The following is a 15,132-nucleotide window of genomic DNA, read 5'->3' as shown; positions in this document are numbered from 1 at the left end:
GGACGGAGGAGCCTGGCAGGCTACAGTCCATGGGGTTGCTTTTAATTTGGATAGATTTAACTGTGACCTGCCAGTTTGGGTAGGTCTAGGTCAGTCAGATTCACGTTCTCCTCGGTGACTCTCTCATGGGGTTAATGGAAGGTTAGATGGGTGGTTGCTGACCCCTCCCATAAATACTGTGGACAGCGTTTGCCTATGACACGCACTGGAAGAGCTTTAGTCTAGACACACCTGGACGAGCATCTCTGCCCTGCCCTTTGCCAGATGTGTGCTCAATTCTCTGAGCCAACTTTCCTCCTCTGCAAAATGGGGATAAAAATCCCTATTTTCTCAGGTTCTTGGGGGTTTTAATTGAGAATTTGAATATGTAGCCAGAGTTGTAGGTGATCATGAAGGAGGTGATCAATAAGACATTGCTATTAATTTACCAGCAATATTGATCTTAGGTTACCCTTAAGAGTTCCTGTTGGTTTAAAAAAAGTAAAAAAAGAACTTACTGATTTAAGTATAGAGACTACATTATGTAGGTTGTGAAAACTTTTGATCTCAGAAAATTGGACAAGAAGTACTTAAGATGTATCTTCATGCTAATATATCTTACAGGGTTTAGCTTATTACTTGATGTATTTTGTGCTATTCGTGGACCAAGAGAAAAATGTGTTGAAATCCTGCAGAGTGGTCACTTGCTAGCTATCTCACCGGGTGGCGTTCGGGAAGCACTGATAAGTGACGAGACCTACAACATTGTGTGGGGTAATCGGAAAGGCTTCGCTCAGGTTGCAATCGATGCAAAAGTGGTGAGTTGTATAAAACTGATTATTAAAGGAAAGCTAGGTCAACTTTAAATGCTTAAGTAGCCAAAGTATATCAGAATTTAGATCCTGTCTTTGCACTACTTTAAAAAGTGGTGTCTGTAACTCATAACAGTAGAGAAATGGTCCTTGTGCATGGGAAGCCATCTTTACAAAAATTCAGTCTGTTAATTTACAGATACCTAGAAAAGCTTTATTTGACATTTCAAAATCCAGCTTCTTGTATTCAGATTTATGAAATTTTTGTATTCCTTCAGTTACACTCTTTTTTATGAATATAATCAGTCCAATTCTATGTAGTTTAATCCTTTGAGTTGACATATTTCAGTGATGGCTGTTAGTTGGTTTCATTATAATCCTTGTGTCTGTGACCAATTTATAACAATAGAACTCAAATAATATATGACTCCTGCCATTTCTCATCAGCAAATGTGATCAGCTATCTAATAGTATGAATAAAGATGAGAAATAGATATTGGTGTAATTTAGAGCTTTTAAAAAAGAATGAATTTGTCAATAAAGTGATGGTTCCTCTGGGAATCACTGTAATTATTCTTAGTAAACTGGAGAATCTGAATGTCATCTTGTCCTTTTCTTTTGCTTTGGAAAGTATTTCTCAGCTTTTTGGTCTCCGTATTGTACTTTGTCCTATGAGACACTGCTTATGGGATGTTTCTTCTTTGTTTTCTCTTTATTTTCATTGTAGATTGTCTATCAGAAAAAGAAATCATGGCACTTGCCAAGGTGGTTTTCTTTTTCCAGGCCAGTTAGTTAGAGACTGCTGCCCATACTTTCTTTCACATTTTTGTTTTTTTGTGTGTGTGTTTCCATTGCTGTCATGTAGACACCAGTTTAGACCCTTAACTTGACTGTTTATCTTGCAAATACAGACCTTTGATTAAAAAAGAAAGGATTATGGATGTCTCCTTCTAACCCAAAAGCAACATTTAAGGGAACATGGACATTTTTCCTTTATTTTTTAAATCGCAGAGTTAAAATAAAATATAATACATTGCGCTCTATTCTCTACTGTACATATTTGTATATGTAACTACTAGAAGATAGTGCTTTATCAGTGTGATCTTGGTGTAAGTTAATGTACTTGGCCAAGTGTTCTATAATGGATAACATAAAAATTTAACCACTATTGTCCTACAGTAGGTTATACAGTTCCTTAGGACAAAGCCATCTTTTTATCGTCTGAGTTCTGAGTACAATGATTAGCACTTAGGCTCTGTGTATTTGTTGAATTGATTTTGTAAACACAATATTAAACACTATAAGAAAGGAACCTTTTGAATTTAAGTCTAGGTTAATAGTATTACTGATACAGAAAATTAATTTATAGCCTATTTTCCAAAAAATCTTATGTATTAAGATAGAAAACAAAACTTTAGACTTTATGAATACTGTGGACACAAGATGATATATGCACAGTTGTTCAAAAATTAAGGCTAATCAGTATAAATGTACATTGAACATTGTACATTGATAAAAGCTAAAAACCTAGTTCAATTTTCAGGTTTATATTTTGAGAGAATTATTTCTTCCAAGGTGTAAGATAAAAATGGTGAAAACATCACCCACCTTGATCATGGGACTCTAATTCCTCATCCTTAAGTAACAGTTTTAAGGACCGTTGCCTGGAAGAAGGCTTGATAGAAAGAAATCACATAGAGAAAGAAACCCTTTCATCAATCTGTGAGTTTCTAGACAAATAAGATAACCTAGATCACTTAAGGTTTTGGTACAAAACCTGAGAAAATTTAATGAACAGTCCTTTACAAGTTAATCAACAGAAATCTTTAACATTGCTGGCTTACATCATAGCACTGTATTGTTGATAAGTCTCGCGTCACCCCCAACCTTTCTTAACGCTTTTAAAGGCTTTGCATTGGTATTTTGCACAGTAAGTAGGTGACGTATGTGATTATTCCAATGTTGCAGATGAGGAAACTCAGGCACAGAGAGATGGAGGGACCGAAGCAGAGCTTGCAGTTCAGGATGACAGGCAGCCAGTGCACTTCACAGTGAGTCCGCCCACCCTGAGCTTAGAGGCCCTTCCAGGTCCAAGAAGGAAGCCTTTCAGTCACATGTGGACACAGCTGTAAATGGCACCAGTAACTTCTTTAGAAAAGCCTTTGCTAGGTCTCACAGAATTACCATAATTTTTGAGTCAGAATTTAAGACCATTGTTGCAGGGTTAGCTGCATTTAAATTGTATAATAACAAAGTAATGGAAATTCAAATGAAAAAAATCTAGATTGTCAGTGGAAGTTCACAGAATATTGGTAGCAAATATTGAAGGTTCATGTGAAAATTATAGGCTTTTTTATATAATCTAAATCACTCTTATTTTGTGAATTCCTGAGAATTCTGACTTTGTTGAGAATTTTTAGGTAACATTATACCTAAATAAGTTGGGATAAAAATGAGCCTGTGTACTCTAATTGGAAAACAGGTAACAAATGTCAAAGAAAATAGCATTTGTTTCAGTAATATTGTTTATGTGTATTATCTTAATCTATAAAAAACCTTGAGATGGGCTAATGCTTATTATTGTCCCCGTTTCACACATGAAGAAACTGAGGTGTAATGAGGAACTTGTCCAGTGCTTGCCACTTAACATTTTTGTGGCAAAGACTCCAAGACCACTGTATTCCCTAAGAGGAGTTTTAACAAAATACACAGTCTCTCCCTCTCACATACATGTACACGTTAACAATTTGATTCTAGGTTACTGATGCAACTACCTTGTTATACGAAGCATGCACAAAGAAAGGAATGAACTTCAGTACATAGTTGTAGTAATGGTAATGCTTATAGCTGTAGGGCAACAAACTTGAACATGAATTTAGAAACCACAGACCCAGGAGTACTAAGTTTGTAGGGTAAGCTTGTTTAGTGTCTTCTAGAAATGCCCAGCCTCTGCAGAGTTAGCCACTAAAGGATGATAATGCAACTTAAAGAGCCTTTTGATGAGGGTGAAAGAGGAGAGTGGAAACGCTGGCTTGAAACGTAACATGAAAAAAACAAAGATCATAGCATCTGGTCCCATCACTTCATAGAAGGGAAAAAAGTGGAAGCAGTGACAGACTTTATTTTCTTGGCTCTGAAATCATTATGGACGGTGACTACAGCCATGAAATTAAAAGATGCTTGTTCCTTGAAAGGAAAGCTATGACAGACCTAGTGCATGTGTTCTAAGTTGTCTCAGTCGTGTCTGACTCTTTGTGACCCTATGGACTGTACCTCACAAGGCTTCCGTGTCCGTGGGATTCTCCAGGCAAGAATACTGGAGTGGGTTGCCATTCCCTTCTCTAGAGGATCTTCCTGGCACACGGATTGCATCCACGTCTCTTATGTCTCCCGCTTTGGCAGGTGGGTTCTTTACCACTAGCACCACTTGGGAAGCCCCATGACAAGCATAGACAATATATTAAGAAGCAGAGACATCATTTTGCTGACAAGGGTCTGTATAGTCAAAGCTGTGGTTTTTCTAGTAGTCATGTACAATGTGAGACTTGGACCATAAAGAATGGTGAACACTGAAAAATTTATGATTTTAAATTGTGGTGCTGGAGAAGACTCTTGAGTGTCCCTTGGACTGTAAGGAGATCAAACCAGTACATCCTAAAGGTAATTAATCCTGAATATTCATTGGAAGGACTGATGCTAAAGCTGAAGCTCCAATACTTTGGCCACCTGATGTGAAAAGCCCACTCATTGGAGAAGACCCAGATGCTGAGAAAGATTGAGGGTAGGAGGAGAAGGGGGCGACAGAGGATGAGATGGTTGGATTAGCTTCACCAACTCAATGGATGAGAATTTGAGCAAACTCCAAGAGATAATGGAGGACGGAGGAGTCTGGTGTGCTGCAGTCTATGAGGTCACAAAGAGTCAAGCATGACTTAGTGACTGAACAACAACTACAAATGCATCCTGAAGAGTCTTTATAAAGTACACCCTTCAATACAAACTTTGGGGTTAATGCCAGTCAGTAAATGTAAATCTGCCAGAACTGGTTGGAGAAGACAGAGTGGTATATATATGAGCTGCAAGTTTTCTGTTCCTTCTTGGGCATCTTATCTTATCAACTCTGAAGACATTATACAACTATTTAAAACATTAGGATTCTAGCCATCACTTTATTCTACAAAACTAGTGTTGGTTTTAGAAAAATCATAATCTGAATTTTTTTACAGAAGAGTCAGTCTACTTTGTCTTAAGTGTTAGCTTTGTGAATGAACTCCATCAGATTTAAAATTCTTCCTCTGACTGCTTTTCTTTACACGACTTCTCTCTATCCTAACTGGTTTTAAAAATGCCTGCTGTCTGTTTCCTACCCTTTGTTTTCAGAGAACACAACTGAATTCCTCAATATTTTCTTTCTGTTCTGTCCATTCATTCCTTCTGTGGTTCGTCCATTACACTGTCTGTTAGCACCTACTTTTTCTGGGCAGCGTTCCAGGTGCTGGGGATCCAACTGTGAACGAAGCAAAGTCTCTGCTGTTGGTTACAGAGTGATCAGTTAGGTATATGTGAGGGAGTAAGTTTTATGAAGAAAGCTGTGCCTGCAGTCTCTTTCCTTCAGCCCACCACTTTTTACTGCTTTCCAAAGCTGAAAAGGAACAGCTTTTTAAATGTCAGCTTATGTAAATGTTTCAAGCCCTGCTCACTAAGGCAGGTCACTCTGATTTATCAAATGCTGATGGTAGACTGTAAGTGAAGTGACACTCGCCCTTCCCCACCAATTTTATCTATTCTAAATATCATTTAATTCAGTATGTTTTGTGTACATTTTAAAGTATTTTATTCAATTTTTTATCTACTTCATTTTCACCATGGCATAATCTCCTTACATGGTCATTTGCTACTTAATCTGTTATTTTATGATTAGATAAGGCCTCCATTTTAAGTGAGTAAAGTCACTCAGTCATGTCTGACTCTTTGCAACCCCATGGACTGTAGCCTGCCAGACTCCTCCATCCATGGGATTTTCCAGGCAAGAATACTGGAGTGGGTTGCCATTTCATTTTCCAGGGGATCTTCCTGACCCAGGGATTGAACCTGGGTCTCCCACATTGCAGGCAGATTGTTCATCATCTGAGCCATCAGGGAATCATATTTAATCATTGATATTCATGGAAAAATAAAAACCATGAACTTGTGAACAGATATCCTCCAAAATTAATGATATGAAGAGTTTATATATACACACACACATACACACATATGCTTTTCCTATTTTTTTGGTGTTGAGTCTTAATAGATGGGTTTCCCTGGTGGCTCACCAGTAAAGAATTTGCCTGCCAGTGCAGGAGACGGGGGTTCGATACCTGGTCTGAAAGATCACCTGGAGAAGGAAATGGCAACCCACTCCAGTATTCTTGCCTGGATAATCCTAATAATCCTAGCCTGGATAATCCTAGCCTGATGGGCTATAGTCTGTGGGGTCGCAAAAAGAGTCAGACATAGCTTATCGAGTTAACAACAGTTTATGCAGTTTTCATTAATATTGAACCCTTTCAGATTTAATAAGCTCACACAAAAAAATGGTGTTTCATGAATTTCAGGACAGCATCTTGCCAAAACTCGTTATTTAAAATTATATAAATTTCCCCATAGAGAGAATTTCTGTCTTTTTCTTCAGTGAGCATACTATTCAGTACCCCACTAAAACCAGTTTAATTATCATGTTCATTTTACTCAATGACGTTGATGATTACTTTAATCTTTGAGTTTCAGGAGTTCTTGTAGAATGATAGCAAAGTTGGTAAATGAAACATTGCATATTACCACTAGAGGGTAGTGTTTCCAATTTATATATATATATATATTTATAAATACCACATTAATTTTATTTGATAAGTCACACTAGTGATAACAGTATATTTTTATTTTTTAAAATACCTTAGTTTTGTGACTTAAACAGGCCCTTAAAATTTTGCAGTAGTGACTTAATGGAGACATCAAATGGATTAATGTATTTACTTTTTAATTCAAATTCTCTCTTTAGCCCATTATTCCTATGTTTACACAAAATATTCGAGAAGGATTTAGATCACTTGGAGGAACAAGTAAGTTGTGATTCATATGGTTTTTCTAAGTATAACTGTAATATTTAGAATGTAATATTTTAAATATTTGGACTTTTAAACACTATGCAGAAACCTTTTGAATTTATTTTAGAAAATGCATATACTATTTAGGTGTTTTTCTTTTTAAAATCTAAGTGATAACTGGTTCTAAGTGATGGCAGATTTAGGTATTAAATTTTTGTTGAGTCTCATATATACTGAAGGTTATTTACCATGGGCTTTTAAAAACTGCACAGTGAATTTTCTAATCCTGTGTTAAACCATATTGTTGAGGTTTAGAACAGATTTAACGTATTACCCAGACTACCTTCCTGACTCATTCCTGAAGAAGTTACAGCTTTAAAAATGGATGACAACAAAACACTGAATTAAGATTAGCAACTTAAGGAGATACCATTTGCTTTCATTTATTGCTGTTACTTCTTGTTCTTTTTATTTTTTTGAACCATGATAAACTTACATCAAAGAGTTCTTTTTGCCTCCCTTTAATTTTTGATAGAAATAGCTTTGACTCAAGCTATAGGAAGGATAGCTATTAGATGTGCTTTCTCTTTGGAGTTTGTTGCTGTCCTATTTGTTTTTATGAAATTTTTATGGTTTGTTTGTACCCTGTGGTTTCTGCATTTGATTATATTTTGTATCCTTAGCACTATATTGTTAGTATTCCTATCCATATATAAATCCCATCCTGAAAACCCTAAACTTCTATTGTTCCTTTTATGTCTAATGTTGGTATAGTTAATACTATATTATGTTTTCTTAGGTCTTTTTTTTTTTTCAAATGTGAAATAGAAAGGCAGGTTGATGTGATATTTAACTTTTGTTGTATAATTGTTCCTTCTAATTTTCTTTCAGTTCATTTCTTTAGAATTTAAGTTGCATACCAGAAATCATTCCTAATTTTGTTCCTTTAACTGTACAGTGGTTTTAAAATTTTTTAACTGCCTCTTTTACTTTAAAAGTTGAATATCTCAAAAATTGATGTGTAGTAATATATTGTTTCAAGTACTACTCTGGGTCTTATGGTATATTCTGTGTTTCTACATATAAACAGTGTTTTAAACTTTCAGTATAATTCATAAGTGTGTATTCCACATTCCTTGCCTTTTGTGTATTGTTTTGTAAACTTAAACAGTCTTAGTCCATCAGTTTATGTTACATTACTACCACTTTTAATCTTGCTAAATTGCACACTTGGTCCTTAGCACTAATAATTCTTTTTCCTAATTTATAATATTTTTAGTCTTAGTTTTTCAGTGTATTTTGGTCTCATGTTTATTTGAATTTATTTTATGGCTCCATTTTTTCCTTTTATTCATGTAAGTCACATATTTGTGAGCCTCTAGACTGTTTAGCCTCTAACTTTTTGTTGCAGTCTTTATTCTGTTTTGCAATAATAGTAACTAGTTTGTCTTTTAAAATTCTTATTTTTTGAAAGCTCATCTCCACCTCTACCCCCCATTAATAGACCTTATTTATCGAGCATTTTTAGGTTGACAGAAAAATAGACCAGAAGGCACCGAGGGGACCCACACCCCTCACCACTCCTGTTTCTTCTATTACTGACATCTTGCGTTAGTGTGGTACATTTGTTACCATCAGTGAAAAGCTCCCCTTTAAAAAAAGTATTGTATTAATTGCCAGGAGATGATACTGGTTGTCCCCTTCCTCAAAGTCTTACATAATTCGTTTGAAAGATTACACTTATATGCTTGAATATGTAACAATTAAAATGATTTCATTTCCTTTAAAACAGGGCTGTTTAGGTGGCTTTATGAAAAGTTCCGCTATCCATTTGCCCCCATGTACGGAGGTTTTCCTGTGAAGTTGCGCACCTACTTAGGCGATCCCATTCCATACGACCCAAAGATCACAGCAGAAGAACTAGCCGAAAAGGTAAATTATTCTTTCTTTAGTTTTAGGACATATTTTTACTTTCACTTAAAATGAACTCATTAATTCTACAAATGTGTTCTGGATCAGCGGTGACTTTTCCCCCAAGGGACATCTGCCTGTGTCTGGGGACATTTTTATTGTCACGGCGGACAGAACTGAGGAGGTGGTGGTGCCCTGGGAGTCCCGTGGGTGGAGGTCAAGGGTGCTGGTATATATTCTGTGGTGGGCAGGGCGGCCCCCACAGCGAAGAGCTGTTCTTTCTAAAATGTCAGTACTGTTGAGGTTGAAGTTCTTGGCCCTGATAATTAAAAAGTTTTGTAAATGATGTTTAGAAGAAGAAAGCTTTGACCTCCATGAAAAGAAAGCAATTGCCTTTGTCTGGTAGTAGTACCTTGGGAGGAAAATGGAATCTTGTTTGTGAATTGTGCAGTCAGGTTGTTCCAGTGCTCTGTGACTCAAGCAGGCCCCATCACCCTCCTCTAGTCTAGGGGAGAAAAACGGAGCCCACTCACATTATACCCAGAGGGTCACAGGCGACTGATCACGTTCATTGTTGAAAATAGTGTCTGCCATTCAGTAAGTGCTCCGTGGGTGCTGGCTACTGTTGTTATCCTAGGAACATACAACCCCATGTAGAAGGTCAATAACTACATTGATGTTTTTAAGGTGATGTGTTAGCACAAGGGGGCTTCCCAGGTGGTTCAATGGTAAAACAATACATCTGTCAATGCAGGGGACGTGAGTTCAATCCCAGGGTTGGGAAGATCCCCTGGAGAAGGAAATGGCAACCTTCTCCAGTGTTCTTGCCTGGGAAATGCCATGACAGAGGAGCCTGGCGGGCCATAGTCCATGAGGTTGCAAAGAGTTGGACATGACTGAGCAACTGAGCATGCATGTGAGCACATTAGCACAATGCTGTGCTTGTGGCTTGATTTCTCAACCTGAGCACCGCTGACATTTTGTTGTGGACAGCTGGAAAGGGGTGAAACTTCCATGAGCCCACCAGAAAACTTCCTACAACTTTTTTCCTTCTGATGTTTTCCCCCTTCAGTTCTTTTTTAGTGTTTACTGTGTGCAGTGCATTGCTGTGCACAAAGCTAGAAAAATGCTGAGGTATCTTAAGGTGTAGAAAGTGCCATGTGGACAATATCTGTAATTCAACTCTAGTAAAGTGAGTGTAGGAAAGATGGCTGAGTAACATTCCATTATATATATGTATCACAGCTTCTTTATCCGTTTCTCTGTTATTTGACATTTAGGTTATTCACATGTCCTGGCTATTATAGACAGTGCTGCAGTGAACACTGGGGACATGTGTCCTTTTGACTTACCGTTTTCTCAGGGTATATGCCCAGTAGTAGGATTGCTGGGTCATTTGGGGGAGAGATTGGGAAGGAGACTCAGGAGGGAGGGGATATATGTATACATATAGGTGATTCACTTTGTTATACAGCCAGAAACTAACACAGCATTGTAAAGCAATGATACTCCAAAAAAAAAAAAAAGAAATAAAAATGAAAGAAATATGCTATGCACCTTGAAGAGTCACTACTGAATGAAAGTTCAAGAACCTTCTGTACTAAACACAATTTGCAACATTGCATTATTTTTTGTATGTTTAGAATACTGAAAGGTTTTTGAAGTTAAATTAACATTAAAAAGCAAAAGCAATATGCTGTGGGTGTACTGAGAAAGAAGTCATTCATTCTGAGGATTGATAGATGCTAAGTTCAGGAAGACTTCTTTAAAGTACTAGTATATTAAAATCCTTACAAGCTAAATATCTACATTGAGAACTAAAAGAATAACGGCTTTTCTTTTGCTTTCTTGATAGACGAAGGATGCTCTTCAAGCTCTGATTGATAAGCACCAAAGAATACCCGGAAACATAATGAGCGCTTTGCTAGAACGTTTTCATAACAAACAAAAGATCAACCAGAAGACGCTTTAATACATTTATATTAATCTCTTTGTATCTATATGACTGTATTCTAAATTTTGTAGGTTCTATAGTTAGTATTTTTTTTTTAAATCACATCAAGAAGCCTCTTTCATTGAATTTGTTTGCTTAAAATTATGTTGTCATTTTGTTTCTGCAATCAGTTGTGTCAAATTTAAACAATAACTCACTACATGCATCATAATTCAGAAAATGATCATGGTTCTTTTTATAATTTCCTAATCATGTATCATTAACATAGATCCTTAAAACTATGGACTTCCCTGGTAGCTCATCTGGTAAAGAATCTGCCAGTAATGCAGGAGACCCAGGTTTGATCCCTGGGTCGGGAACATCCCCTGGAGAGGGGAATGGCTACCCACTCCATGCCTCATAATTTGGAAAATGATCATGGTTCTTTTTATAGTTGCCTAATCATGTATCCTACACATAGATCCTTAAAGTTAAGTTTATCAATAATAGCAGTGGAGGTTAAACAAACATTCCTAAATAATGCATCTAGTTTCTGCATCTCTTGCACTGAGCTAGTTTTGCAAGGTGGCATAACCTAGGGTTTTAGTATAGATGCTTAAGTTAGAGAAAAACAAGCTCTTTCCTCTGCCTCTCATTCCTTTCATGACCTTGGGCAAATCACATACTTTTGTGCCTCAACAATTCACTTTTTAAAAACATGTTAATCCTTTGGTGAGGAATATTGTTTTAACTCTTTATATTTGCTGTGATTGATATCCATAGGATGGAAATTATGACTATATAAACTAAACAATACCAAGATCTTTTAGAAGTTTGTGTATTTATTTTGTCCGTAGGATGTTTAAATTATTCCTTCAGGTGTGATGTCAAGTTGCCAAGCAACAATGAGAAAGATGTACTGTTTTTCAAACTGAGTAAAGCAGAAATTAGGGAAAGTAAAATTTTTAATTACTGTGATTATTCTTTTTAGTATTATATTTTTAATGAGAATCTGTAGACAAACCATACAAGGTATGCTCTGCGTCGTCTGCCCTGTAATATGGCATTTAATAGTGTCGGGTTGGAAATCACAGTCATCCCCTGCATCTCGTACGTTAGAAGCTGACTCTAAGCTGATGACAGCCCCGGGAGAAAGCTCTGCTTTTCTCAACATCCTGGCTCATTCAGCTTGACTCTGTATCCAGACGGATGGTTTATTGTTTCGATAAAAATATACTTGAATGATGAATTTATGTGAACATAGGGCTCTTTGAAAATTAATGGCTTTTGATTTGTTGTCTCTTTGAAATCTGAATTTAAAAGTATTTAAACAGAATAGTACCAGGAATCAAATGCAGTATGTCCCTCTCCCTTTTTGAGATATTAAATTACTTGGATTTTTGTATAAACTTTTGTATAACAAGTATGTATGTATGATATGTGTGATGTATGTCAAATTAAGAAAAATAAAAATAAAAACTGAATTGCAGTTCCTGTTCTTGTGAGATTGCATATGTGACATTTTTTTTAATTTAAACTGATTTTTTGTTTTACTGTTTATGCTTTTCTCACCTATAGTCATATTCATCAATCTTAGCCATAATGAATAAACCTGACTTTTCAATGTGATAAATATATTTTAATTTCAATGAAAAGTATCAACTAATTTGCAGCTTTTTTTCCCTCTCAAGTAGTGAGCAGTGTTTTTTTTTTAAAATTCATCAATATTTCCAGAATAAAGGAATAAATGGTCATAATATGAATGAGAATAATGGATTTTTGGCAACTATTGGGTTTTAAAAACTGAAGAAAGAAAAACATTCATTGCTATTGTAGCAAAAGCCATTAATTTTTTTTACAGTGTTGAAGTTTTACTGCTTTACTTAAAACTTTTTTCTTCTCTGATACTCAGAGAAGTATTAACAAGAAGGCTGTCTCATTTAATACAAACTCTTTATCTATGCTATTTGAATTTAAATGCCATTTAGAAGAATGAGGGGGCTTCCCTGGTGGTAAAGAATCTGCTTGCAATGCAGGAGACCCAGGTCCGATCCCTGAGTCAGGGAGATCCCCGAGAGAAGGGAATGGCTACCCACTCCAGTATTCTTGCCTGGAGAAGCCCACAGACAGAGGAGTCTGGTGAGCTACAGTCCATGGGATTGCAGAGGCACAATTGAACTGCTGTCACTTACACTAGAAGACTGAAGGAATGTGACTAAATGTAAAGACATAAGTAATACTATTATTATTAACATTATTGCATAATAATAATAGATCTGAGACCCTCTGAAATTAATGACATTTATGAACCATTGAAATAATAGATGTTTACAGGGATAAGTTGGGTGTGTTTTGTATTTGTGCATATGATTACTATTTTTAAAATACATTTTTTCTTAATGTATATTTTTTATTGAAGTATAGTTGACTTACAGTGCTTCAGGTGCATAGCAAGGGGATTCAGTTGTACATGTACACATATATATATTTTTTGAAATTATTTTCCATTATGAGTTATTACAAGATATTGACTATAGTTTCCTGTGCTATACAGTAAACCTTTGTTGCTTGTTGCATATTTTTTAAAATCAGTAGTCTAGCATTCTATTCATACTAAGTGGATGACACCTTTAAAGAAGCCCTGAATGCAGAACTCTAAGGCACACCTATGGTCTTTCCACAGAATGCACTATGTGTGTGTGTGTGCACGCTCAGTTGTGTCTGACTCTTTGTGACACCATGGACTGTAGCCCTCCACTCTCCTCTGTGGGATTTCCCAGGCAAGAATATGGAGTGGGTTGCCATTTCCTTCTTCCGGTAAAATATACTTTTGTTACTTCTTTGTTGTGGCAAAATATACACACCCAAATTTACAATTTGTTAAGTCCAATTCTTCACTCAGGATGTCCATCTCCCCAGGAAACTAAGCGTTAAGTTAATTAAGATGACAATTCTGTGTTTCTAGTCTGCATTTAGATCAAGTTTCACGTTATTAGAGGCTTCCCAGGTGGCTCAGTGGTAAGGAATCCCATCTGCCAATACAGGAGACAAAGGAGACATAGGTTTGATCCTTGGGTCAGGAAGATCCCCTGGAGGAGGAAATGACAACCCACTCCAGTGTTCTTGCCTGGGAAATCGCATGGACAGAGGAGCCTGGCGGGCTACAGTCTGTGGGGTCACAAAGAGTCGGACACAGCAGAGCAACTGAGCTCGCACACCCGTGTTCTTAACAAGGGTGACAAGTTAGCCTACATGTTACTACTCTCTCTTTTTCCCTCTTCCCGTCCCTTGGTTTTAGTCATACATGTTTTGTTTTGTTTTAGTTTTTCTGCACCTCACCCCTACTTTTCCTCTGTGTAGGCACACAATGCCCTCAACCCCTCCAGCTTCCAGGGGCTGACACTTGTTCAGCTAAAACACCTGGTCCATGATAGCCTTCTCTGTCCCTCTGCAGGCTTGGGTGCCTTAGGTTTCCTTTTTCATTTGTCTCACTTGTGATTGAGTAGACATTATGTAACGGAAGCATGGTAGCACTGTGGTTGAGAGCTTGGGCTTCAGACACAGCCAGACTGGGTTTGAATGGCGCCTCTTCCACATCTTAGTAGGAAGAGCATGGTTAACTCACATCACCTCTTCAAACGAACACCAGATGTAACTCACTTGGCACAGTGCTGGCATAGATACTGATGCATGTCGTATTGCGTGCATCCTCCGTTGTGTGCGACTCTTTGCGACCCATGGATTGTAGCCTGCCAGGTTCCTCTGTCTATGGGATTCTCCAGGCAACAATACTGGATGTGGGTAGCCATTTCCTTCCCCAGAGGATCTTTTTGACCCAGGGACTGAACACACATCTCCTGCATTGGCAGGAGAATTCTTTATGTATATGTATGTATGTATATACATACACACACATATATATAGACAGAGAGAGAGAGTATTTGTTTGGCTGCACTGGGTCTTAGTTGTAGCATGTGCAATCTTTAGCTGCAGCATGTAAACTCTTAGTTGAGGCATAGGGGATCTGGTTCTCTGACCAGGGATCGAACCCAGGTCCCCTGCTTTGGGAGCATGGAGTCTTAACCACTGGATTACCAGTTAACTCCCATCATTATTAGTATCAAGAATCAGCAAATTGAGAGTTGTATCACCGACTATTGAGTCCTTGGTTCCTTGAAGAATACTTAGCGTATTATAGTTACTGAATAAATGAGTGAATGAGAAGACTAAAATATATTTTTGGCATAAAAAAATCACTTGACTGACTTCATATTACAAAGCAATTTAACTGATTTGTAGAAAATGCACCATTGTATTTAAATCCCAAGCAAGAAGTTCTACTAGCTAAGAAATTAGAATCAGTTCAAAAATAGTTTGCTTTATTGATAAATCAAAAAAATTTTGATTCCCC

The 15,132-nt window shown here is 37.1% G+C and overlaps 1 protein-coding gene across 9 annotated transcripts in view; it reads left to right on the top strand.

Annotated features, from left to right (window-relative positions):
- Positions 1-12,210, top strand: part of TMEM68 (transmembrane protein 68) — a 34,355-nt gene extending 22,145 nt beyond the window's left edge. For 7 of the 9 annotated variants that reach the window (XM_061123325.1, XM_061123322.1, XM_061123320.1 and 4 more), the window contains 4 exons: positions 604-797; positions 6,832-6,892; positions 8,670-8,809; positions 10,644-12,210. In XM_061123325.1, coding sequence (XP_060979308.1) covers positions 604-797; positions 6,832-6,892; positions 8,670-8,809; positions 10,644-10,760 — 512 coding nt within the window. In that variant the 3' untranslated portion in view covers positions 10,761-12,210. The remainder of the gene's footprint in view (positions 1-603; positions 798-6,831; positions 6,893-8,669; positions 8,810-10,643) is intronic. The other 2 variants (XR_009689529.1, XM_061123327.1) reach the window with 2 other exon arrangements.
- The last annotated feature ends 2,922 nt before the right edge of the window (positions 12,211-15,132 follow it).

The sequence above is a fragment of the Dama dama genome, chromosome 21 (assembly GCF_033118175.1).
Source record: "Dama dama isolate Ldn47 chromosome 21, ASM3311817v1, whole genome shotgun sequence".
NCBI classification, from domain to species: Eukaryota; Metazoa; Chordata; class Mammalia; order Artiodactyla; family Cervidae; genus Dama; species Dama dama.
Note: the sequence above shows the minus strand (reverse complement) of the source record. Positions and strands in the feature narration are given on the sequence as shown.